The sequence below is a fragment of the Bombus huntii genome, chromosome 8, assembly GCF_024542735.1.
Source record: "Bombus huntii isolate Logan2020A chromosome 8, iyBomHunt1.1, whole genome shotgun sequence".
NCBI lineage: Eukaryota > Metazoa > Arthropoda > Insecta > Hymenoptera > Apidae > Bombus > Bombus huntii.
The window spans coordinates 6,607,267-6,629,925 of NC_066245.1; the positions used below are offsets into that span (position 1 = coordinate 6,607,267).

General features: G+C 42.9%; 1 protein-coding gene across 8 annotated transcripts in view; it reads left to right on the plus strand.

Annotated features, from left to right (window-relative positions):
* The window catches only part of LOC126868826 (cell adhesion molecule Dscam2-like), a 134,367-nt gene that overhangs the window by 108,253 nt on the left and 3,455 nt on the right, over positions 1-22,659 (plus strand). For 5 of the 8 annotated variants that reach the window (XM_050624730.1, XM_050624737.1, XM_050624731.1 and 2 more), the window contains 14 exons: positions 2,178-2,339; positions 7,925-8,266; positions 12,195-12,500; positions 13,001-13,300; positions 13,880-14,011; positions 14,163-14,323; positions 14,696-14,859; positions 15,924-16,138; positions 17,196-17,789; positions 18,136-18,405; positions 18,604-19,058; positions 19,753-20,026; positions 20,112-20,270; positions 20,966-21,120. In XM_050624730.1, the coding sequence (XP_050480687.1) occupies positions 2,178-2,339; positions 7,925-8,266; positions 12,195-12,500; positions 13,001-13,300; positions 13,880-14,011; positions 14,163-14,323; positions 14,696-14,859; positions 15,924-16,138; positions 17,196-17,789; positions 18,136-18,405; positions 18,604-19,058; positions 19,753-20,026; positions 20,112-20,270; positions 20,966-21,120 (3,689 nt within the window). Of the gene's footprint in view, positions 1-2,177; positions 2,340-3,703; positions 3,986-7,924; positions 8,267-12,194; positions 12,501-13,000; positions 13,301-13,879; positions 14,012-14,162; positions 14,324-14,695; positions 14,860-15,923; positions 16,139-17,195; positions 17,790-18,135; positions 18,406-18,603; positions 19,059-19,752; positions 20,027-20,111; positions 20,271-20,965; positions 21,121-22,659 lie in introns of all 8 variants that reach the window. The other 3 variants (XM_050624735.1, XM_050624732.1, XM_050624734.1) reach the window with 3 other exon arrangements.

Here is a 22,659-nt window from a genome sequence, read left to right on the forward strand (position 1 = left end):
AAAGAAAAAAATTTGGTATAACATTTTCTCATTTGAGATTTCGTTTCCGACAAAAAAAACTTTGAAGATTTAACAAATATATTTAAAATTTGAAACTAAGCAGAAAACGTAGACTATATTTTTTTCGTAAGATGCTTCAATTTCGTGAAGAATAAAATTTGAAAATATATATCGTGCGCGTATACAAAACCAGTTCATATTTGAATATGTTTAAATTTTATTTTCGTGGAAACCAGGCCTTAAACGGAAAGTCATATTCTGGACTTTTACTTACTTTCACGTGTAAAATAACCTTCTATGAATTGTTTCCTCGTACTTAATCGGTATTTAACCGTAAGTTAACGTATAGCTGACAATTTTTCAAGCTCGATTTCCTCAGTCGAATTTTCGATTTATTTTCTCAAACAGAATCACTCCCTGCCCGATTGTATAATCGCTTAATTCAATCTTTAACTACTTTTCTGTACGTTAAATCCAATTGCACAATTATTTTCGACAGAGATTATATTATATCTTATTTGATAAATCGAAAAGAGGAGAATGAATACAATAGTTAAATATACATTAAGAATGATATCAGTTCGAAACATACATAAATTCAATACATTTATACAAAATACAGTAACTCGGACCGTAAGCCATCCATTTATTCATGAAAATGTCATCGCGCTATTAAGTTACCGATGAGAACAGTTCGGAAATACGCGAGACCGCTTTATCGCGAAGGACGCGGGACGCGTGTTACCGACTCGAACCTTGTATTTTCGGCCTTTGTATTTTCAAAATCTCGAAAGTATTTACTCTGATCTTTCGAACGTCCGTTGCCTTACGAGATTATCCTTTTCGACTTCTCGTGTCTCCGTGACGTGGAAAATAAAGATTAAAGCGAGAATTGAAACGTTCGCGGCGCATAAAGAGCCCGTAAATAAGTTGCCTTGCGCGCGTCCTCGTAAATCTGCCCGGCAAGGAGACGAATTTCAGAGCAACTGAAAGTACCGTCGGTTTTTCTAGCGGTTTAAATGAACTTTTTGCCAAGCGCAAGCTATGACGGCAGAAAGAGGCGCGATAGAAAGGGAGAGGGTTGAGAACGAAAGAGAGCTCGTGAGCTTTTATTTCGTCGACCGGAGAAACTCTAGGCTGCCGTCGCCATCCGAACGGGAAAGAGCAAGTTCGAGCGTTTCTTTTCCGGTAATGATGAACCGAACTTTTGGAAAAGTTTCAAACGTTGCCCCCGTAACTTTCTCCCTTTTACGAGCGATCTAGCGTGACGTCGAGCGCGCAATACCCCCGTAACACTTTCAAAGTCGTCCTTCGCCGCTACGAAAGCGTATTGAAGGCTCAACTACACTCGACATCGACGATTTTACGCCGAGAAGCCAGGAAGTTTGTGTGTGGACGAAGTTGGTCGCTTAGGCGCGCATCACGAAACTATCGTGGGTGGTGGTTTCATCCAACGATAATGAAAAAGCTCTCGCGAGTGCTCTCGTTTCGAATTCGATAAGTATGTCAACGCGTGATACTCGACTCTTCCAGATCGATTGACTGATCGAAACTTCTTGTTCTATTTATCGTCTAACAAAATCGCAGCGACATTTCTCTCGATGTTGTGAACGTATTAAATTACAGACAGATTTTTGCTCAAGAATATAAAATTACTTGATAGATACCGGGTTATATTCAATGGTAGAAACAACACGGTAGTTTAATTATACGACGAATGGTAAAAGAGTATGATCGATTATCACTCGATACGACTCGATTCTCTCGAACTCTGAATTCTGAATCTTACTTTCAACTCCTCCACGGCTCGCGCAAACTCTCGCTTCTAAATCGTATTCGCGAAAATCTCACACGCGTTGCGCTCTTCCACCAAATCTGTACATCTGTGACATCGTGCATGCCAAATTTTTACGTGCATTCTCCGAATCCTCGCTCAACATCGATATTCTAACACGAACACTCGCTTTTTTCTCTACCTCTCATCCTCGTTTAAAATCAAGAAAGTGACCTTAAACGACCAATTGCACCTGGACAAAGAATCACAATGTCAACAAAGTATCTTTCTCTCAACTTTCTCGGACTATTTCCATTAATTTCCGGATAAGACAAAGAATTGTCTTGAATTTGCTTAAAAATTGGACCGTCGAACTGAGATAACGTTTCCTTGCTACCCACAGACGGGAAAGTGCTACCGACGAGTCGACGTCAGGAAGTGTTCCCAAATGGAACTCTGGTACTGCATCACGTCGACAGAAGCACCGATCACGGCGCATACACGTGCACGGCGAAGAACAAACAAGGCCGCTCCGATTCCCAGACGGTTCACATCGAAGTGAAAGGTAAAATTTCTTCTCTGTCTGTTTTTTAATCGTCTTTGTCGTTCCTGTCGTAATTCTATGAATTTGCTCGAATTGAAATAACAGCGTTACGTTTGTCAACGATATATCTTTCGTCACCAGAGTTGATGCACGCTCTGTCAGAATTTTAGCACGGAGAAACTTGATTCCAGACGACCGTTCTTGTAATCGCGAGACAACCTCCGTGGAACGCAACGACGCGACGTCGAGTCTTTACGGGGAAAAGTCACTCGTCGAGGCGTGCATTGCTCGCTACTTGTGATTCAAACTTTGAGAAACTTGAGACGTTTCGTTTCGTTTCTCGAAACGAGGTTCGAACGTTATAATAATTCTTCTTTTCTTCTTCTTTTCTTCCTTTCTTCATTTTTCTTTTGAGATTCGTTGTTGATAGATAAAATTGAAGGATTCCGTCGATATTCCTAAATTGAAATCATATACTCGGGGGAAATTCTATCCGACTCGATTTTCTTCCATCGCGGATGATAATATACTCGTGTTTCCTAATTGGAATATAATTTTTTCGTTCGGGATCAAAATACACCGTGTATTATAACGTAACCATATAGAATTCGATATCTGATCAACTCTCGACCCATTACCTGTCAATGACGTCCGCTGTTGTTCCAATTGAAGCAAAAGGTAAACAAAGTATCGATGCGAATTATATAATTGTTTAATCGATTTGTTGATATCCAGTTGTAGCGCCGAATCGATAAAACTGTGAAACTCTTTTTGGATTAATAACGGTTTCAGATCGACGATTTTTCCGCAGCGATCGCGCTGAGCCGTTTTCACAGGTAGGACAGAAGCAAAAAAACGTGTCGTGAATCTTTCTAGGGAAAAGAGAAAAATCGAATATCCAGAGATTATGAAACTGCCAGTAGATACGTACATGTATAATCAGCCTTATGTTACAACTATGTCGTTCGACTCGAGCGTCGAGAGGATAACGTTGACGCGACAAAAGGTACGATCGTTTCATAAGAGAGGCAGGAATGCATTGAAAACGTTGCACGGGTCGAATCGAATTGGTCGGTGCTTCGGAAATACCAAAAAAGAAAGAGACTATAGAGCGATTGAAACTACGCGTCGATGAGGCGTCGAACGATAACGACCGATGCGTACGCCTTTTGTCTTCTTTCAATCGCGTCTTCCGCGTTTACGATCTCTCGATCATTTTACCGAAAAGAACAAAAAGAAGGATAGAGGGAAAAATTATTTTCTTCCGGTCCCTCGAACCGATAGAGACTATGTTCGCGACGAAACTCGACGGACATAGGAGCGCAGATTGTTCGTTGAGGGCCGTGATGAAGTAAAAATGTGTCGTGATCTCCTGTAATTTTCAGTACCGCCTAAAATCGATCCGTTTAGCTTTCCTGCCAATATACAAGAAGGCGCGCGGGTGCACGTGGTCTGCGTGGTCAGCGAGGGCGACTCACCGTTGAAGATCACCTGGCTGAAGGACGGCAGACCGTTGAATTCCACGGAGACGACTACCCATCATATCGGCGAATACGATCTTACGTTGATGATACAGAGCGCAACCACGGCGCATAATGGCAACTATACGTGCGTTGCGAGCAACGATGCCGCCGAAACGTCTCGCACGGCATCGCTATTGGTCCATGGTACGCAGGAACGGGCACGGTTTTTCATCCCCCACTCGGAAATAAATTCTCTCGACCCGACGATTTTTCCTCATTTAGTAATCACGCGAAACCTATAGGTATTTGAAGTACTTCCGAACGCCGTGTACGTCGATGCTGACGAGTGATCACGCGATTGGCATCTTTCTTTCTCTTACATGATTAATAAAAATCGATCGTTGGAGTAAATAACGTCACGATATTTATATTTAAGGTACTAGATGTCGGAAACATTTGGACATTTCGTCACCGTGATCATGAGAAAGGCATCGCAAACACGTATAATCATCGGCGATTGAAAAGTTCACGGGTGACGCGGCACGCGAAACGCGGCGAAGCGTTTTCCGCTCGTCAGCCGACAACTTTTCAGCAGCCGCGCGAACCCATTCACTCCACCAACTCCCCTCTCACTCACTCTGCGAATCTGTCCCTTTTTTTCTCTCTACGGTCACCAATTTCAGCCACGATCGTCTTTTATTTCCAACCCCCCAATTCCGACAACTCGGTTAGGAAATTTTCGTTCGGTTCACAGCCTGTCTCCCATTTAAAACAGCCAACGAACACGCCGACGTATGATTTCACGCTCTATTTTCCTTCGTTTCTGTTCTACCATCCGACTGCCGCGCCGTACGCGATCTTCTCTCTCCCTCTCCCTCTCTCTCTCTCTCCCTTCCTCTCGTTTCTCTTTTCACCCTTACCGGGATAAATTCCGCAATTGCCGTCGACGAGAGACGCGGAATGGCCGTGAAACGGCCAGGGAAAACGAAGGAAAAAGTGTACCCTCGCATCTCGTCGATATTAATCGTCACGCGGCACTCGACAGCGGAACCTCTCGACCAGTTGGAAACTCCCGATGTAAAGCAAGATCAATCGTTGCTACTCTTCATCCTCGGGCGAGGATTCTGTCTCTCTTTTTTTTTATCTCCTCCTCTCCCTTCGTTGCTCTTTCCATGCTCGTTTGCGTAACACACGCGAGCTAGCGAGTTTCCTCTCGCTCGCGGCCGCAGCCACAGCTTTTTCTCGTTTTCGTCGTCGACAGACGACGATGATGGTGGTGTTCGACAATAAAAAAAAAGGAACCCTCTACCGTCATCCTCATCCTTAGAATTCTCCCTAGACGAACAAATCAGTGCAAGCGGAACGAACGAAACTGTTGGCCGACGTTACGAAACGAACGGCCTAAGGGTGATTTTAACGCGCCGTGCCATCGCGACGAGCGTCGAGCCGAAACGGCATGCGTGGTTACGCGTGTCGCTTCGTATCTCTGTGCGCTGCACGCTCGTGCATGCGTGTACCGACTGTCACTCACGGTGAATGATCGCCCGATTTTCTTCTACTTTTACTTTCCTGGTGAGTGAAGTGTTAAGAGTCTGGCTGTCTGGTTCCACGATCGTCGTATGATGGATCATATCGTTCCAACGTAGTCGATATTACGTTTAATTCGTATCTATTTAACATTACATACGGCTCCTTTAGTTTCTATGTAATCCTTCTTTATCAAGAAACGTTTTTGATATCGCGAGCTCTAATGGGACATTGGAAAAATGAAATGCAGTTTACACCCACGACGTCTGAACTGCTTTTCGAAAAAAGCAAAATCCAGTCGAATTATTTCACTTTTTTCGTTAAACTATTAGGGTGCGCAAGATCCGTCACGAAATCGTCGATCTTTTTCGCTCCGACGCAATCGTCGGCCGTGTTTATCGTCAAACATGTATAACTTCGTTTTGTTTGTTCGTTTATCGAACTGTCGCGCTGCATGTAACTCGATTGATATTTATGTACGTATACCATATACAAAGAGACACACAGAGTCAGACATAGAGAACGTAGTTCAGTGTACATCTCGTACAGCTGCGTAGCACAGGTCAGTGGCAACTCTTTGGGCATTACTCGTGTAACGTTGCGCTATCCGCCGCCAACCCCGGCTACGGTTTCTCAATTATTCTCAAACAACTACCACGTTCTGTTCTAATACCTCTAGGGCACTGAATATCCCGTGCTCCGCGGGTGTATCTCTCTCGCCGGGGCCAACGAGGCGAGTTATTATTGTCGTTTCGCGGCATTACGTTCCAGTTTCGCTGCCGCGACGAGAAGGCGGCTTCTCGTACCGTTGGTTGAAGAGTCATGTCCACAGTCGACTAAATATTCGGGAAACGACGACGATTTCGTTTCACAATGTTGCATCCCAATCCTCCACTGACTCTAGAACCAAAGTACAGAAAAACTTTTCCTAGAAAACGGATAGAGAATTGTGGTAATATCGTTGGATATTAACCGAGGTACAGATACCGACTATGTGTTTTAATACTATAAAGTAGCATGACAAGGTAATTCGATACAAGAACTTGGTTGGTTAGCGTGGTAAGACGCGTGATTTACAGTTGGGTGTAAAAAGGATTCTGAGAGGTACGTATAAGCTACATGGAAATCAAAGTGATCAATTCAGCGACGTTGATTGTTTAATTTCCGATGGATTGATCTCTAATCTGATATTGTGCACAATTTAATTATACAGAAATTAAGAAATTTTGAAGATATGGAATTGATGAGTTGCTTTTGACAATGAATGACTTATATTTAAGCGTAACTTCCCGCGCAGAAGGTAAACTCGTTGTTGGTCTCTAGCGACTAATTCGAGGAAAATGCGAATTTCAACTTGGAAGACACAGCAAATGGAGTAATAAGCGAGACAAGTCGTTTTGAGTGACGTTATTAAACGAGAGTTATCGTTAAAATATCCGTAGAATTTAATCCTTTTATATGATTTATATTTAATAATACGATAAGAGAATTTCCAAAGCAAAAATTATTGGGCGTCATTTCGATTAGGAGATAGGATATCCGACGAAATCACAGGATGTGTCTCGATAATCCGAACCCTTTTAATAACCTCAACTAACATAAATAGGCGGTTGATTTCATTAACGAACCGCTATTGATTCGTGCTATAACCGCGTCGAAACGCCCCCTGTGACTTCGTCAATGTTAATACGATCCTATACGTATAATGGTGTACGCCGTAATGACGCGCAGCTGAGTTGATAAGCAGCGTTGATGTTATCGTATTACGTTGGACCGGCATCCATTACGGGTAGCGTAATGGGAACAGCAAGTCCTAACGATAGATTCGTTGGCTTCGGTAGACTAATGGACGTGAAAGAGACGCATAGATATACTATAATCCTTCAAAGGACATTAAATTGTACTGCTGGAGAGGCTGATGCGCAGAACGAAGCACGTGAAATCCTGTCCCTCTATCTATGAACATCTGATGTTTGCGCACCAACGTTCTGTACCAGATTACGAACGGACGAATTTCGATAGCGAGACAGGGATCTCATCAGCGTATTGTACTCTGATTTCACGTTATTAGGGATGAGATTTTGTTGGAACGTAAAGATGGATCTAGTTGCAGAACGTACGTAAGGATTATCCGAGCGTTGAGACGCGACTAACAGGGAACGGCTGACGTTCCCGAAACAGAAAGATCCGATCGAGCTTTCCAAACTTTCGACCATGATCGATTCCCGGAACAACTTTGATGATGCAAACGACTCGCGAAAAATCCATCGAAAAAACAATTCCAACTTGCCAAAGCGAGATCGCGACCCCTCCCTGTAGTTACGCCACGATCTCCATCATCAATCGTGATATATCTCGAGCGTTGAACAGTTCGAACCACGTATGCTAAACATTTTCGAAGCAACTACATGCGCATCGATCATTCAACGGAGGAGGCGTGTCAACGGAAAGCAAACATCCCTGGAACTCTGGACGCAAAACCGAGAGAAATGACCGATCGTATATAGGTTGGAAGCACGCGTATACTATCTCTACACATCATCGATATACCGTACCACTCTGTTACCATACTCTCACGTCACTTGAATCTCTTTTTTCTCTTTTTTCTTTGTGCAGTTCCACCTACGATAGCTCCCTTTAGCTTTAACAAGGACCTCTCGGAGGGCGTGCGTGCTCAGGTAACTTGCATGGTCGAGAAGGGCGATCCTCCGTTCACGATCGCCTGGTCCAAGGACGGCGAGCCGATCGCCGGGCCCAGTCCAGCTGGCTTCGGGAACACCGGGATAACCGGTCCCAGACACACGCAGACACCCGCTGGGCTACGCGTAACCAACATTGATGCCCATTCCAGTACCATAGTTATCGAGCGCGTGAACGCCGCGCACTCCGGCAACTATACTTGCCTGGCGCGCAATTCGGTGGCCGAGGTCCTCTGGACGGCCGAGTTGATCGTTCGTGGTAAAGTAGACCGAGAGATAGCCGAGCCAGCGGACGAACCAAAGCTCGTCCCTATATAGCACATTGTCTCTATTCTTCAATACCGTTCACTCACCTTTCTGTTCGTTTTTTCTTGCACCTGGCAGCGCACCACTTATTATTATTCTCTATATCTTGTCGATATCTTTACTGTGCACCGGCTGGTTTCTTCAATGATGGAACGTTCGATGGCCTTCTCCGAGATTCTGCGTTATGTGAAATGACAGAGAAAAAAATTGTTCTTTTTCTCTTTTTATTTTTTTCTCTTTTTATTTTTTTCTTTTGTTGTTTGTTTCAGATCCGATCGTGAAATAATTGGACGAATAATTGATAAGTGATTATACGGGAAGAAACGTGTTGAATCAATGTATATGCAAGGTTCCAGATAGCACGCAACGTTTTTAATACGACAACGTTAAATTTTGAAGATTTTATGGCCTAACCTGGATATTGCTCTCCTCAGTAAGATAATTAACAAATTAACAAGAGAAAAAAGTTTCCTCTTTACGACAATTCGATAAATGTTCCATAGAGCAGCAAATCTAACTTCTGCGAGATGTTCTGCTATTCAAGATGTTTATAGAACTTTACGAGACACCGTTAAAACGTCACTAAAAGATATCACCGTGCTGTCTGGAATAGAGACACTTAAGTGCTCAAGTATTTTACACTTATATTGAATATTCATGAAGATATATTATTAACACAGCATCGTCGGTGATACATGCGATGTAGTTAAATCGTTTAATACCGAACCGTCTGTATGTCATGAATTATCAAATTTTATCCATGTTACCTTCGAAGGTTATGTCTTTTACGTTACAGAAGTAGACGCAGTTACATTTTCATCTCTGTAAGATTATTCTCACGTCTCGTTCACTCTCGCGAAGAAATCGCGTGCCCGTTTGCCAAGCATTGTCCCGTATCTTTTACCAGACACAAAAGGCAATTAAACGTTCCCGAGGGCCAGCCTGTACATATATATGTTTTATATTATTACTGTTACCATTGGTATTGTGTAATCACGTGTAAATGCAGCCGCAGCAGCCGCCGCAGCCATCGCAACCGCGTGAATTCGAGGCAGTGTGGGAACGAATCAGCTAGGGTTGCGGATTACTTCGTTCGCTAGAATATTTAACTCTTGGTTATTTTTCTTTAACGCTGATAAATCCATCGTTAGCTTGAAAAGGAACCGATGTTTGGATGTACGTCGTTTAGAATGAAAAATACTGATATTTTTTCTATTAATACATGGTACATTGTCACTCCACTATTTCATAGGATGTGCAGATACGATAACGAACGAGGACGCACAGTTGCTGCATACTGGGTGGGGTGGGTGGTGGGTGGGGAAGATAGAGACGACACGCTTGTGATTGAACTTTTGTCTCGAAATGACACGTTTCGATAATAGTCACGTTGAGCGGGATCAAAAAAACTATAGATCGGATATCCGGGGACAATCGTAAAATGAAACGCAGCAGCAGCAGCAGCAGCCGCCGCAGCAGCAGCAATCGCCCAGCCAGCAACGCGATGCACCAACGCACTTGAGCACCGCACAATATGATAGCGTTATCACCTACGGTCACATCGTACTTTATCTAGTTGTCTATCTCACAGGCGCACCATCTCTGAAATCGCACCTCTCCCGATCTTCGAGCTCGACGAGATACCGCGATCCGGATATAATGTACGATCAATGGCAAAAATCTACGTATATTTCTTAAATTTCAAGTATTTCAACGAAGAAGAAGAAGAAGCGAAAAGATATAAAAGATCATGAAAGTCTACATACACTTGTTGTTGATATATGTATATCCGTAATTGGTGTTTGTGCAACTACGATTAAAGAACTGGAAGATGTACAGAGACTCTTCACTCTCCAAATATTATAACGAATGCATTATTTGAAATATTTTATATATTTCTAACATTTTCTGAAATTAAATTTTCCAGACGAATTCAGTTATTTTCTTGTTATGCAAACGATTCAACGTGGTTCCTTTTGATAAATTGGATACGTAACATTCGATGGTTATAGGTGTGTAGACTTGCGTGATTTTTTGTTTAACAAAATATCGTGTCTCTTCGTAAAGTAAATTGTCAAGAACATCGAACAATGAACTGATAAGCAAAAAAAGGACAATTCGTGAGATGAATTCGAGTAGCAAAGAAATATGTAACGTAATGGACCGTAACGTGTATCGAAACTTGGAGTTCAACGATACGGAAATAGCGATCGCGGTATTCTCCGAAGGAAAGGGATTCTGCATGAAAGGGCACTAGCCACTTTTGCGAAACTCGGCTTCGGCGTAGCACCACTTCATCTTGAATTTGTACAAGTATCAGCAGCCGCCTCGAAATATAAGTTTAGAACGCCGTCTCTCGACTCGTTCACTTGATCAGCACACGCATATATGCACCAACACGTTCTGCTCTATTTTTACCTTTTCCTATCTTCTTTTCTTTCTCTTTTTTCCCTTTTTTGATTCCGTTTCTTTCACTTCCCGTTTGCTCCTTGGTTATATAGTTCACTCGTGGAACACTTGGCACCAATTCCTAATATACGATCCAGCCTTATTGTTTTCTCGGAAACTACTTCCGAATCGTTAGCCCGAGGTCACTTAATCGATATCCACGTATGTATCAATTTCACCGATTCAATGTGTTACATGGCGAATAATTGACTCGAGCAGCTATAACACGTCTCGAAAGATCGGCTACAATTATGGATGCAGGAACGTTCGTATATTCGTACGTTCTTAAGGGAACGAAACGATGCAGACATAGAACAGTACGTTGTACAGAGCGAGGAATTATTCACCACGGTATCACTGTGTCTACGGTGAGACTCGGTCATCGAAAATAATTGGCTATCATCGATATTTGATGAAAACACAAAATGCCTCGACCCCTCACGTTTATGTACGCAAATGCACAATCACCGCATTGTTCCTAAGTCAAAATGTCCGCACAGCACTGACTTATGCATTGTTCTCTATCTTGTTGTGGCCCCTTAACGATGTTTAACAATGTTCACCTACATTTATAGATCTGTTCTGTCACGAGTCACCAGAAAAATTGTCGACTATCGCACTTGTTCGTTTTATCCAACGCGCACTTTCTCACCTCGTTTGTCACTCTTTTTCTTTTTTTTTTTTTTTTTTTTGATAAAATCGTGTGTATACCTTTCTGAACTCCTCTCTATATGTTCCTGTGTTTGCCTGTATTACTATAGCGGTCGACAGAGGGAAGAGACGTACGTCATAACGAAGAATGTGTGACGCGGGATTTTGCACGATCGAAAAAAGTACCAGGAGCTGCAACGAGTGTATTTTCCTTCCCTCGGTGGACCGCGCGCGCACCCTTCAAACTACGTCTTTTGTTTCACTTTGCGCTGAAGTAGGAAATTGTAGTAGGCCAATTCGAGAATTTCGCTCTCGCCTCGGCGCAATAAGCTTAGATACGAACGCAGTGGCATCTGAAATATTCCTCTCTCCCTTTCTGCCTTACTTCAACAAGACAAAAACGGAGGGAACAGATCGAACGAACGAACGAACGAGATTCATCTATGAAAAAAATTTCTCTTTTTCTCGTGTCCCTCGTTTGCGAGTGATGGACGAATTCAAGACGCGCGGTTTCCGTTCGCGATAACCAAGCGTTCTGTCGTCTCGCGAAACGCAACGAACTAACAAGCCGGACCGCGATAATTGCTGCAAAAAACGAGGGAAAAGAGAGAACGCGGTTGTCAGCCAACGGGGATCCATTAAAAGTCGACGAGATCTGCAAGTAAAATGGCGAGGGAAGGGGTGGAACGATGAAATTTCAGATGCTACGGTCGTCGACGGTGCGCGAAATCCGCATACCAAGGACGGCTAACTAACGACCGGTGTGTTATGCCGCGAAACAGTGCCACCCCGTTGGGTGATGGAACCCCAAGATGTCCGTGCCTCGGAAGGGATGTCGCGACTGGTTCTCCATTGCCACGCGGATGGATTTCCGCCGCCAGCGGTTTCGTGGCGGCGGGCTAGCGGCAAAAAACCTGGCAATTATCGCGACATCGTCACGCACGAGCACCCTCAGAACCTGAGGATACACTCGAACGGCTCTCTGGTGTTTGGTCGAGTGCAAGAAGACCACGAGGGTTTTTATTTGTGCGAGGCGGTGAACGGAATCGGCGCTGGCCTCAGCAAAGTCGTACATCTGACGGTGAACGGTAAGCTACCATTATTTTAATAACGAGAAATCGTCAGAATCTTTCGTTTCTCTAGGATAATGATCTTTTTTTTTCGTTTCTTTCTTCGTTGATAGAGGTGTATATCTTGAGAATTAAAAACAGAGTAAAGTAGCGTTTCGTTGATTTACCATGGTCAGGATCTTGTCAGACCAGTTATTGAGAGTCAGAGAGAGAAAGAGAGATATTCGTAAAAAATCTCAGGTATTTTTCGTTCTAGTTCAATACGAGTAGGATATACATACTTGATATACGCTTGTTCATTTTATATATAATACCATGATGGAAGATTCTTCGTTCAAATAAAATTTCTTCGAAAAATCCATGACACATACGTATACGTCATTGGACACGCGGTAGATCTGTATAACAAATAGATCTTCGTCTCTGTCGTTTCTCCATGTCGTAGTATCGAAACAAAGAATCTTCAAACGAAAGAAACAAAGAAACGAAATTACTGTTCTCGATAATAACACGCGCAGTACCTGCCCACTTCGTGGAGAAACACCGTAACCAAACAGCGAGGCTAGGCTCGAGCGCGTCGTTGCGTTGCGAAGCGAAGGGCGATCATCCACTGAAAATAATCTGGAAGAAGATGGGCGCACACCTGGAACAGAAACTGTCCGACTATCGGTATACGCTGAAGGAGGAGAACACCACCGACGGCAGCGTCAGCACGCTCGAGTTTATAAGCACGAGTCGAGAAGACAGCGCGAGATACTTCTGCATAGCCTCGAACGCTTATGGTCGCGACGAAATGACAATTCATCTGTACATACAAGGTAGGTACGCTTGCCGGAAATCATATTTCACTGGAAGATGAGACCGCAAACGGGGAAACAATCGTCATGATCTCTCGTTCAAAGGAGAGTTATTAACGACGTCCGCAATGTCCGCGTAATAACTCGGAGTAAATCAGAGGAAGACCGAGAGCGCAAAGGAAACAAAAGGAGAAAATTGCCGAGGCAAAGGTAGATTTAAAGGCTGTTTTTCACGTGCACGATGATGCACGGTAATGACGTTATCGGCGTAATACGTCGACTCGATACACGACGAAACAATTTCAATAATGTTTCCGGGTTTCTTGATATTTGCATATAGCGTTGTCACGCTTCGCGTAATTATCGTAATGCATACAGTCGAGTTCCGCGACTCGTCGCATTTAATTTAATGCATTTTCGCACAAGCGCCGACCCATACAGCGATAGACGAGATAACCGCGTGTGGCCGGATCGAAAAATGAAATAATGTTTCGGTCGGATGGTTAGCGTCACGTAACAAACCATATATCTATAGGTATTGCCATTGGTTACGTCGAAACGTAGCTTTAACGAGAAAAATTTTGTTTTGCAAATGCAAAGAGCCGCCCGATTTCCCGAGGAATCTTCACGTGATCGAAAAGGGAAGTCGTTACATCAACATCAGTTGGACCACCAGTCAAGACGGCAACAGTCCCATCACCCAGTACATCATCGAGTACAAAACCGATACTGGTAATTAAATTGGTTTCAATACGCGATTCTTGAGAAATACAGTTAGAAGATGGGAGAACCTCTTACCACACGACGGCGATAGAGACACAAGAAACAATGAAATAGAATTGCAACAGCCGATCAACAGGTGCTTCGATCTTCTCCTTTCTAGCCCACGCAATTTATTTTCCAGAAGTGTGGCACGATCACACGTTTCACATGACAGTGCCAGGCTCCCAGGTTCACGCTCACGTGAACGGTCTGCGTCCGGCGGTCTCCTATCAGTTTCGAATATACGCGGAGAACGAATTGGGTCGTAGTCAGGCGAGTGACGTGAGTATATCGAAGTTTAATATGCAACATCGATTGCGCTTTACGCTACCAACTTTCCGTACGACCCGCGTATCCTTCTGTAACTCGAGAGAAACTATCATTCAGAAGTCGATTTACACTCAGGATCGATCCCTATTCTGTAGTCTCTGAGTAACACGTCGAACTGCAATTTTCTCTCTCAGTGAATTTCATTCCGTGTTCTCGTAACCGTTGCTAGCGTGATTAAAATTCTGCAACGTGGATTCCTTATCGCGAACGCAGGTGGATAAAGTCGTGGAGAAACCAACGCGTCGCGAGAACGAAACGTAAAAATGAAATTTCACGTCGGGAGAGACTACTGCACGAAGGTGCGTGGTCTTCTCTTTTTTTCAGATTTTGGAAACGACGACCGAAGGGGAGAAACCAGGTGGTCCGCCAAGAAATCTCAAGGTGGATCCTGTCAGCTCGACCGAGTTTAACGTCACCTGGGACCCACCTGATCATGATTTATGGAACGGAGAGATACTCGGTTACCACGTTGGCTACAAGGAACATAGGTAACGATCCGTTAGGGAGAACGTAGCAACCTTTAACGACCACGCATTCACCTTACGATACCTCTCGAATACGTTCCGTTAGGTCGCGATCCCCCCGGCATACCGTATTGCGCTCGAGCGCGTGTTTCTCGGATAACGTTGACATTCTATACTTTGCCAGGGTGCCTCGTGATAAATAACCGCAGCCAGCAGCCGCGGTTTTCTCGTTTATTTCGCCCACGGACCATTGACGTTGAAATATTTTCGAAACGCGTTATACTACCTGCCAACTAAACACAGAGCATCGTTTACCGACACCATGCAAGTGTTCATCGACTTGTTGTTCCAACAGTTAAAGCGGTCTCCCTTCGCGCTAAATTTGTATAAATAAAGTTATGGATATATTGAAATTTCACAAAATACAAATTTTCTCTGTCGCACTCTCCTTCTCTGCGTATATTTCTTTTATATTTTTCTTTTTTTTTTTTCGACGATACATATTTATGTTACGCGGTGTAGTAAAACCGTAACGGGAATAAATCGTTGAATAACGGCAGATATATTTAAGAATTACACGAACGGACAAAAATGGAATGAATCAATACGTGTGTACACAACCGAATATTTAATATAATTTGCAGGAATATCAGTTAGCGTAACATGTTCAAAGACAATACTCGTTCTTACTCTCGAGATTTGGCTCTAGATGACTTTATTCTCTTTTTAAAATGAGATCGAATTTTATTTTATGTGTATCCGATATTCAAAGAACAATACAGGACATCAAACCTCGTATAAAATCAGAATTATCACGTGCCGTAAATACTACGTTGAGACTTTAGTTACACAAAATTATACTGAAAGAAGAAAGAAAAGTCCTGCTATCTCGTGCCTCGATATGATGTTTTATTTGTAGTAATCTCATTATCAGACTGCGAATTTTTATCCATTTATGGGAAATTCAAATGTGCAAAGATCCGTAGAATACGCGTAATGTACTGAAATGTAACAATCGTTACAACATTTAGTACGTATAAATTAATTGCGTACAGGATATTTCTAAAATTAATGTTTGGAAATGTAAGGTTGGGAGCGGACCAGTACACGTTTCGGACCGTAGAGAGGCGAATTTCTACAGCGAGCGTAGCCTTAGGACTCGCAAGAACATCGATGCCAGGCAGACAATATCAGCTAACAAACTTGAAGAAGTTTGCACGATATAGCGTGGTGGTGCAAGCGTATAACGTGCTCGGCCAAGGTCCCATGACGCCGGATGTGGTTGCGACAACCCTCGAGGACGGTAAGAAATACCTTAGACGAATGAATTTCCTTGTTCATTTTTCTCCCGGAATTTCGCATTTTCTAACGGATTTCCTGCAAATTTTGCAAAACCGAACCCCAAAGAGACACAGAAGGTTCACAAAAAAGAGATTTACCGAATACTATTTGGCGACGATCAAAAATTCATGAACGAAATAATACCGGTAGCTAGCGAGCCTATCATGAATTCCACTATGAATACCAACCGCCGTATCTATATATATCCAGTGGAGTTTCGAATAAATAATAAATTCAGCATCCGGCTTGCCTGAAACTGATCTGCTTGCAAATAAGTTCTTTAATCCTGAGCGTTGCGAAAGCGGCGCCGGTTAAACTCCGAAGTGGCTTTGCCAACGGCAACAACTTTTGGTAGCCGACTCGCGTCTTTTATGGACATCTTTCGTAGGAATATTCTCGGGAAAAACCAACAACTCTGCGCGTCAAAGCTGTTCGATGTTAAAATTTTCGGACGAATTTAAAAATAGTTTCGGAAACCGAGTGGAGCTTGTCGTTTCTGTTCCGGTTTGAAAAAAGTTGAAAGTTAAATATTGGTTTTTGGTCGCTCGCAGACTAACGGAAAATAGAACGCGCTCCGCTACTTTCGCCGATTTATTATAAACGCAAATGTTTGAAAATAGTTGAAGCGCGTAACGAGATTGTGAAAGCTCGGCAAGCGATCTTAAACTGCGGATAGTGGATTGAATTTAATTATTCTTAGAACAGAAAGTATACAATTAAATAACGCCAAATATACTTTACCCTCGCAACTTTTTAATAAAGCATTGAACGATTAATGCGTATAATACATTTGTTGCTCCGTCATACTCATGGAATCTTCACAGAATTTGATCGTCGAACCGTCAGATATAATTTCTACGTATACTAATTGTACTTCTAAATAAAAATCGATATTCATCTAGGTGCCTTCCATAAATACGAGCAATCCGAAATACAGCATTTTGACAGCATTAGCATTTCTAATGTCAAATCTAGCATGTTAGCGTAATTGACTGGCGACATCGTTGAAATGTCCTCAGTGCCTAGCAGCCCGCCGCAAGACATTCGGTGTACGCCGCTGTCCTCGCAATCACTGCAGGTCTCGTGGGACGCGCCACCCGACTCCAGTCTGAACGGTATTCTGAAAGGCTACAAGGTCATATGGGAGAACATGAACGCCCTGACCGAGTCGCCTAAGACGGAAACGAAGATCACCACTGCCTTGACCGTCGTGATTCACAGCCTCGAGAAGTACACGAATTATTCTGTACAAGTGTTAGCCTCGACCAGAGCCGGTGACGGTATCGCGTCCTCACCTTTGCATTGCGTCACCGAGGAGGATCTACCGGAGGTACCAGCGGGCGTGAAGGCGGTCGTCAGGTCGGCGACATCGATTATCGTATCCTGGCAGCCGCCGCTCAGAAGCAACGGGAACATCACGTCGTACAACGTTCATATCCGCTGGGTTGGCCCGGAGGGAAAATGGTACAAGCGGGCATTGCCTCCGTATCAAACTAGCTATCAGGTGGAGAATTTGCACAAGAAAAACCAGTACGAGTTTAGTATCGCGGCGGTGACCTCGGTGGGCGAAGGACCACAGACTCAGCCGATTACGGTTTCACTTTCTAACGAAGGTCAGTTTTGTTAAACTTAATCCTGCGATATATCGTTTTTAGTTATCGTATTTTAGTTATTTCCGAGCGACTTTGTAACTCGTTCCGATAATTTTACGATGTAGAAATACCGAGACTATATTCGGTAGCAGATCTGAGTTTGCGCGAAGTGATCGTACTCCAAATTTTATTTTTATCTATTTTCACGATTGACGTATTTAGTACAGTTTCCCCGATATAACGTTAATATGTCCTTGATAAGTATTACAGGGTTGAAATTGATAATAACGTCGTACCGTGGGATTTCTGGGATTTCTAGTCTTCCAAGTTATCCCAGTTGAGTTTTTATTATTTCGTTGTGTTGCAGTTCGAGCGGCGGTATTCTCGTTCGGTACAGTATTGGTCGTTCCATGGAAACAGAACGTGACGTTACCATGTCAAAGCGTCGGCAACCCTGAACCATCTGTGACATGGAAACAATGGGGCCAGATAGTGAAATCGTCCAGCAGGGTGTCCTTGCTGACGGAAGGCTCGTTGCAGATCATGGACCTTCATCGGGAGGACAGCGGAAATTACACTTGCTACGTGAAGAATCGTCACGGATCCGATCAGATCACGCATCGTTTAACCGTGCAAGGTAGACTGATCGATTCGAGACAATTCTTCTTGGAATTTGTCGAATCTCAAAGTATTTCATCAACGAAAGAAAGAAAAACACACACACACACACACGTTGAATATGAAAATTGCTTCCGAGTTCGGTTAAGATCGCGACACGAACTAACGAGGGAAATTCAGGAACACGTAGAATAATTTGGTTACGATGCTTTCACAGTTCCTCCAGCAGCCCCGTTGCTTCACGCCACCAGCGCGACCAGTAATTCGATCAACGTCCAGTGGAAGAACAGGGACGATGGCGGCGCCTCAATCAGGGGTTACATCCTTCACTATAAACGAGAATCCGGCGAATGGGAGGAGGTGAAAGTCTCCCACAAGATCAACAGTTTTGTGCTGTCACGGCTATGGTGCGGCAACGATTATCAAATGTATCTGACAGCGTACAATCGGATCGGTATGGGTTCGCCAAGCGAGATTGTAAAGGCCACGACGAACGGATCGAAACCGGAAAGCTCGCCTAGCAACGGTGATAAATTCATCACGGTGAACGTATCGTGGATCACTCTTCATCTGAGCATGTGGAACGACGGAGGGTGTCCTATCACGTATTTCGAGCTCGAGTATAGGAAGAACGGAGATGACATCTGGACCCTGGTGTCGAATAGCATCGAGGTATTAAAGCCGTATGCAATCGATTCTTTTTTTCTCAATAATACGATTTAACTCTTTCATGGTTGATCAAGACGACGATGTAACGAAAATCTATAGCAGAAACGTGCGTAAAATATAGAACAAGAAGTTGTGTATATACATCTTGTGTTAAGTTCATACGTATATATTTCAAAGCGTCATTTTTCACGTGTCTTTACGACTCTTATCTGTAGTTTTCGACGCGTACCTATATAACATGAATGAAAGAATTAGCACGTAATAATTGTTTTGTAAGGTACTGTTGAGAATTATCTTAATAGCCGAAATAATGGTATAGGAACGCTAAATTTACACTTAGAATTCATATTAGAATAGTTATATATTTATTTGATAAGCGATTTCAATGATATTCATCGATACACACTTATACGCGTCTTTCTTCCATACCCGACTGTCAACCGAGTGAACACTGTTTACGTTCATCTGTTTACGAGACGCCGCGTACACGCATACTTCCACACATGTGATATTCACATACAAGTATTACTACTACGCAGCTAACCTAATCTAGCACATAAAATTATACATATCTCAATAAGTATAAATTCACCTTTCCTTATCTAGATCAGATAAAATGTTTAGGAAGACAGACTAGGTATTGCAATAGCATCGACTTCTGGTATGATAATAAATAGCGGTGACGTTTGTCGTCCAGGTACAAAAGACGTACACGCTCAGTGAGCTGCAACCTGGGAGCACGTACGACATTCGAATACGGGCGCACAACAACGCTGGTTTCTCGGTCGCCGAGTATAGGATAACGACTCTGCAACCTCACACCAGCAGCACCGTGCCATCCGTGGAGATCGATCACTACATTCCTCAACACACGTCCGTCTACTCGGATCTAAAACTGATAGTCCCGCTGATACTGAGCTCGCTGGCGATCATTGCCGCCGCTGGTGCTGTGTTTTATTGTTTCCGGAAACGTTAGTAAAAAGAATTAGCCGCGACTTAGCCGCAGAGACGACGAACCTCTGCGTGCGTGTAACGCTTTGATGACAATGACCGTAGGTCCATTTATAGGGGAGATTGCGAGCCTGCACGACGCCCAGACTGCGGCTGCCTTAGACAATAAGCAGAACATGGAGCAGCGTGAACAATATTACGCGACCGTGCGCAAACCGCTTCGCTCGCCGATACACGAGATGGCTACCTTGGAAAAAATTCCAGGTAATTGGAGGGGGGAAACGCTTGTTTAGTGCCGCTCGTTTAATTAGCTGATTAACTCTTTCGTCGTTGAATACAAAGTGTGAATTTTACTGGCAATAAAGATAGTTTTTCAGTAGATTCCTGTAACGCACGGTCAGACAGCCTTGACAGCTCGTCTCGGTTCTTGCAAATTATCTGGAATAATCCTTAAACGTATAGTATTGCTATCTGGAAACATATTTTCCAACGAAGAAAACGCATAATTCACTGTGCGTAGTGTGTATCGCTACTAAGATTAAGATCTACGGAAGAAGTAATTCTCCTCTTTTTTTTTTACTTCGCTAGCGGTTTATAATCCAAATGTCTCGTTATTATTATTGCCATTATTGAATTGTTATTACCATAAAGTATTTTAGAATATTCCTATATAATCAGCAAGATAAAGTAGTTGATTCACAGTATAATACAAATAATACAAATTATACGGAGCTTTCTCGCAAATAAAAAAAGGGAAGACGGCTACTCTTCTATAGTTTCATGGTACATAAACTGGCATTTTCAAATGTTTGATTACATTTGAAAAATCATGCATTCAAAGATCGCATAGCATACCTATGGGACAGATGATTGCAACAATGACGGAGTTGACTACTTTAAGGTAGACGATAATTTAAGGAATTTAAGGATCACAAAGAGATATTGAAAAATGGTTGCAGAGTACTCGGAGGACATTTATCCGTACGCGACCTTCCAACTAGAGGAGAGCGTACCGCCAGGTGGTGATAGTCGATGTAATTCCGCGGCGCCTCTTCAGACCTTCGTCTATCACGATCCTCGTCTGTCCACAGCCGACACTCTTCAATTACGAGAGGTATCGTCCCACGTTCAATTTGCTTTTGTCATTCACCGTCGCTTTCTACTATTCGCCATTCGTGTCTGTTCATCAAACCAATGGGAAAACACACTGCGCACACCGCATGCATCCTCGAATTTGTCCTCGAGTTTACCACGTGTAATTGCTTGAGATAGAAGTTCGTATCGTTGCAACGTCTGGTTTTTTAAAAATGGCATTGACGTCGTTAAAGTGCTGTAACAACAAACTACGCGATACGCAACGCGCGATGAAAGAAATTATCTGCCTCAATAACAATCCGGTCTATCTCTTTAAACAAGTTGATAACAAAATATCGTTTAATTGTCGTTTAATTCGTTGAATATATCGTAAAAAGGGACAAACACGTACGAACTTTTATCTCTTGTCGAAACAGTTCTCCACTAAACAGCTTCGCTTCCGTCCCGCTAATGTCACTGTATATTTCCCAAATAAAGCGTTCACCGTTCAAAAATTCTCTGTGAACCGGCAAAAGGGAAACTGTGTACGAATCTCGCTTCAGCATGTTTTACCAAAGCTAAAGCACAGTCCCAATTGCATTTCGCGTGTGCACATCGGTCTTGGCTATCGGATTTATTTAGAAATTGTCTGGCACGAAGACTTGTTTGTACGATTTTTTTTTCCGCGAGACAATCACGAGCTCGAAGACGATCCGTCAAATACATATTCGTAAACGTCGACGCAGACCGCGGCGAAATAATTTGTCAGCAAAAGAACGTGTTTGTAGAACGAATGCGCGTGGATCGAGTAGAACAGATGTGCATCATAGAGAATCGATCATTGTGACTGCTGGTCCCACCTTGCTTCGTTTCGCATCTGTCCTGATCAGTCCATCGAGGAACCGCAACACCGATGCAAACGATACTTTTCTTACATGTATTATATTCGCCATTCTACACATCTCTCGCAAACTCTTGTCATTACTAGCTCGTATAGCTGTAGAATAAGAAAGCATACATAGTGTCAAAGCGTTCTGGCATATTTTGATTGTAGCGCCGAGACCAAATACAATCATAGAAAAATAAAAAAAAAAAGGACAGTATCAATTTCCAAAAAGTACTCATTGCAAGACGTAATAGAAATATATGACGATTCATTCAGACATACAATGTGTACTTGTACTTGATGGAAGACCGTACGTACGTAGTGAGGTCGTAAATTAAAATATTAATGTGCGATTAATACAAGAGAATTGAGAGCAGTACGTATCTTATAGAAACGTCTTAAATCCTAAATTGTAAAAGTTATTTGTGAATTGATATATCAGATTCTTTTAGAATACATAATGTACACACATGTATCTACATCGTGTGAAAAGTAGCAAGTCGCGTATTTCTAAACTCTTCTTTCCAAATTATGTATACTATATATACGACTTTTTAAAATACTCTGAAATTTGTTGCAAAGAAAGAAAGACAGAAAGAATTCTGAATTCACTTCGTACAGTTCTGAACGAAGTCCCGAATTCCTTCTCTCTTTATATACATACTGTATCTCGCATTATTATTTCGATTCTCA